Source organism: Gavialis gangeticus, unplaced genomic scaffold (assembly GCF_001723915.1).
Source record: "Gavialis gangeticus isolate Ggan-Ray unplaced genomic scaffold, GavGan_comp1, whole genome shotgun sequence".
In the NCBI taxonomy this organism is placed as follows: domain Eukaryota; kingdom Metazoa; phylum Chordata; order Crocodylia; family Gavialidae; genus Gavialis; species Gavialis gangeticus.
Genome location: NW_017729032.1, coordinates 4,151,256 through 4,155,674, shown reverse-complemented (window position 1 = coordinate 4,155,674; position 4,419 = coordinate 4,151,256). Strand labels below are relative to the sequence as shown.

At 43.6% G+C, this 4,419-nt stretch overlaps 1 protein-coding gene across 1 annotated transcript in view; it reads right to left on the bottom strand.

Annotated features, from left to right (window-relative positions):
* The window catches only part of MYO7A (myosin VIIA), a 217,500-nt gene that overhangs the window by 142,484 nt on the left and 70,597 nt on the right, over window positions 1–4,419 (bottom strand). The window contains exon 2 of the mRNA XM_019524863.1: window positions 3,095–3,152. Coding sequence (XP_019380408.1) covers window positions 3,095–3,112 — 18 coding nt within the window. The 5' untranslated portion in view covers window positions 3,113–3,152. The remainder of the gene's footprint in view (window positions 1–3,094; window positions 3,153–4,419) is intronic.

Here is a 4,419-nt window from a genome sequence, read left to right as displayed (position 1 = left end):
GCATTTCCAAATGCTACCAGGATGGCCAAACACAGCTTTGCATGTAAGAAGTATCCTGCAGACATTAAAAAAATCCTTCATGGGTGTGAGGGTTCTTTAAAGGAAGGGAAATGAAAAGATAAGCAGGCAGGAACAAGGGTTGGAAAAAAGAAATGTTAAATCACTAGAGTTTCTCAAAGCATGGCATGGGTGTGTTCCTAAAGCCTTTGATTGAACTCAATTGTTGACACTATCTTTCTTCTTGCTGGCAAATAAACTCTATTCCAAAGCCAGCAGCTCCCTGGAGCACACATGGTGCAGATATAAGTCACAGAGCAGACCCTTAACTGGTATGAACTGGAGTAGCTCTACTGACATCAAAGGAGCTTCAGCCATTTATACCAGCTGTGGATCTGGCCCCATGAATTTAAAACAGAAGGCTCCTGGCTCACACTCCCCGTGCCACCTTAGCTTATCACAGAGAAGGTTGTCCTTTTCTTGTATTTTACTTATAAAAGTCGGTTGCTTTGAGTGTCTAGATGAGTACATTGTCCAACTTGGAGGTTAGGGAAGCCCTTGGGTTTGGGTTGCGGAAGTGGAGGGAGAGTTTATATTTCAGTCTGTTGTGGAATGAGATGAAACCATAGTATTTTCCAGCCACCTGGAATAGATGTTTCCTGCAAAAATTTGGAAAGAAACAAAAAGTAAAACATCCCACATTGTGTGTGGAAATTCTCTTTGTTTTTGACAAAAGCGAGAACAAAGAAACTGTACTTTCTGAAAATCAGTTTCAGCATTTTGACCGAAATATGGAAAATGTAGAGCAAAGCTGTCAACAAAATGATATTTGGAAGAAGGCTGTTTGTCATGTTAGAAAGTGTGGCCACATTTCTGACTCTCGGATTCCTCTTTCCTGAATTCTCTGTTCATTTTGGACGCTCCTTCTTTAAAATTTAAGAATTTTGCCTGAAAGACTACTAAATACAAACTGAGAAAGGACTTTGGCTCTTTGTTTTTTTAAGCAATCTTAAACATTGATCCCTCTCTGCTTTATGACAACCCTTTAAGTGAATGGGATCTTTTGTAAAGGATGCGTAGGGGATCAGTCAATGGGACTTTAAAAGAATTATCAGAGATGTCATAGGTTTGTCATATACACTCCTGATGGTATTTGAACCGTGTGATGATATTACCTTGTTGGTTACTGTGTCGTAAGGCTTATTCCCCTGCATTACAATATTAATTCTGGAAAACAACTATGGTTTCAATTCCACTGAAGCGTCGTAGAAATTCATCCTCTGGGTTTCAGACCAGGGGCTGGAATTGCCACTGTTTTGCTCCAGCTCCACATTACTGCAACACCACACGAGCAGAGGCAGATCTTGAAAGTGCCAGCCCAGGTTTTACAGCACACTTTGATCAGAAAGTCCAACCTAGGTTTCATACAACACCTACTGCATCCTGGGACAGACACTGAGGGACTTCTTCAAGTGCAAGTCAACATGGATCCAAAATCTGGATTCAGATAATACTCTGGCCTGAAGTATTGGGATGGACTGGTGGATACCTAGTATAAGGGCCACAAAGGTGGTTGGCCGTTAGCTGCTTCTGACCTGGCAGATGAGTGACAGTTCAGTCTTAAAGAACAAAGAGCAGCCCTGGGGCTGCTATAATTTGATTCCTGGAATCTTTTTTGATAGCCAGAGATTGGTGGACATTGATCCAGCCTTGTCACTTTTGCTCAGCTACAGCCCTTGTCGTGACACTGAACCATAGGAGGACTTCCCCATCCTTGACCAGCACGTAAAGGCTGCTGGACACCACTGGAGAATCACAAAGCAGAGTTACTAGTGTGCTAGAGACATGGGGCACTACACAATCCTGAGCTCACTGGGGCAGTATAAACACTCCTCTAGAATGACTCTCTACATTTCCGCCAATACATGCGAACAGATGGTCGCAAAAGCCTTTCAATGAGACAGTCTGCGGCAACATAAAAAACAGGAATATTCCCATCTGAAACACGCTGCTTTTGCACGTCAACAGCTTGGGCGGTTCTATTCTTATTTCCGCTGCCGCTTTCCTGGGCCTCACAAATAAATCAGTCAAAGGCAAGTTTGCAGTATGTGCTCTGCATGGTTTATGCTGATGAAAGGAGAAATGAATCCCTTATCTAATCTAGCGCGGCACAGTTTGCTTTTCTTGTGCCTGTTGGGAGTTCAGTGCGATGCTGTCAGGCACTTCAGCGCCCGATTTGATCTTCAGTGTACCTGACAGGCCAATTCTAGACACAGCTGATCAAAAGCTCCAAGCGGTGCTCTTGATGGCAAGGGTGAGAAGGTTGCTCCCCAAGGCTACCTGGTTAAGTGTTAAGCTAGCACAGTGCTTACTGCACTGCCCTGATCCTGCAAAAGTATGTCCTTTTCTGGGCCAGGGCCTTCATCTGCTGAAGGCCAAAACACATGCTGAAGAGTTTGCCCAGGGCAGAAGGGACCTTGCAGGGCTATATCCCAACTAAGCAGTCCAGCAGCCTTTTCATTAGAAAGCCGTTTGGGGTGCTTATACACGTTACGCATTGTTTCGATACACGTCATGAAACGGTGCCCAACATCGCCGTTTCGCTAGGTTAGTCATGTGTGAAAATACACGTTGACGTCCTTTTATTGTGGTAGATTTTGATTTATCATGGTAAATTAGACCACCTCTTTAGTTCTCTTAGTATGCCCCATTAGACACAACCAAAGCAGAACTGAATCCCCAGCCAAGTGCGAATCAGAATCAATCCCGGGCTTGATTATTTCTCCAAAGAAAGGCTGTGCTCTTTCCTTTGCACAGCAAACATCTGCTCCCACCTTCCCCACTCACCCTCATCTGGCCCTGGACAAGAAAATGTAAGTAGAGCATTGCGCGAGGTTAATCCAGGCTACACAGAGTGATGATTTCCTCTAAGCCAATCAAGGACTAAGGCTATTGGGTACAAGACGTGAATCTTTCAACCGGTCACTCCAAACAAAGTGGAATAAAACTTGCCTGGCCTCACAACAGACCTTTCATCAGCCGACAAGGCAATGCCTACGAATTAGCAACTCTCAAGTCTGAGGAACGTCCGGCTTACCTGTCGTAGAATGACCATGTTTCCTACGTAAACACATCAGCAATCACCGCTCATGGACCTAAAACAGAGAAAAAACTGAGCGTCAAATAAATTGACAAAGTTCCCGCCTCAGTGGTGCCTGGTTTATGAGCCACAACCTTTCGAAGGTGGGGCCCGGGAGCACTTATGAACAGGAGACATGGCTGTAGAATTAATGGCTTTATACCATAGTTCCAGATAGCAAGAGCTAATCCCCAAATACATCCAAGTTAATACCCATACCCTGATGAATTAGATGAGCCAGTTCCTGGGAGTGATTAATGCACGTTCTTTGCTCAATCTTTTTTTTTTTTTTTGCAAGAAGCGCAAACTGACCATTTGCAAACTAACTCTCAGGAAGGCGGCCAATGAACAGCCGAGCAAAGAAAGCATGATGATGAATTGTTATTTGTTTAAATGGGATCCTGTTCTGTGTATAAATGAGTCGAGGAATCCTGCTCTCAGACAACTTTCAAGCAAGGCTGAAAAATTATCAATCAGCCCCATGGAAACTGCTTTGCAGAGAAAAAAAATGCGTTTTCAGTTGCATTAAGATTTTTGCCCAGACTGTCTGCTTTCTTTAAAAGGCTGAGTCTGCTGAAAAACCGAACAACTGATAACCAACATTGTTCATTTGGACTGGTAAAGAACCCTCTGCTATCAGAAATTTGTTCCCCTGTATAGACCTGAATGAAATCTAAACCTTATCTTAATAAGGCAAGCAGACTGAATTTCTTTTAGGCTGGTTTTTCCAGACCTCACATCAAACCCTTTCCAATTGGCCAATACCCTTTTAAAAGAGCGGCAGCAATTGCTTGTCCCTGTTAACACTTGGAGCCTGCACTGAGGTCTGTCTATGAAAGGCTGAAACCTTCAAGGCAAAATGCTCAAAGTCCATTGGGGCCCTTACAAAGCTTCTCCTACTTCAATAGATAAATAGCTATTCACAGCTCAGTCTATAGGCATATAGAAAGTGTCTCTCAGCCCAGCAAGAGCTCTAAAATATACTTAATGCCCAGTATTAAGGTTTTGCTGAGATATGCTCAGTACAAGCACCCAGGAAGCAGCAGCATGTGATGCCTTAAACATCTCGGACTAAAGGGGACCAAAGGGGATATTTCAATTCCCTTTGCAACATGGAGAAATTATTGTATTTTCTTGCATACAGAACATACCCTTCTTCTAAAAATCAGCTGCTGGAAATTACAGTGCATGTTATAAGCAAGGCAATATGGTAATGGCAGCTTCTGCAGCATAAGCCTCTTCTTGGGGGGGACGGGGTGGTGGTAATGTTATACGTGCTCCCT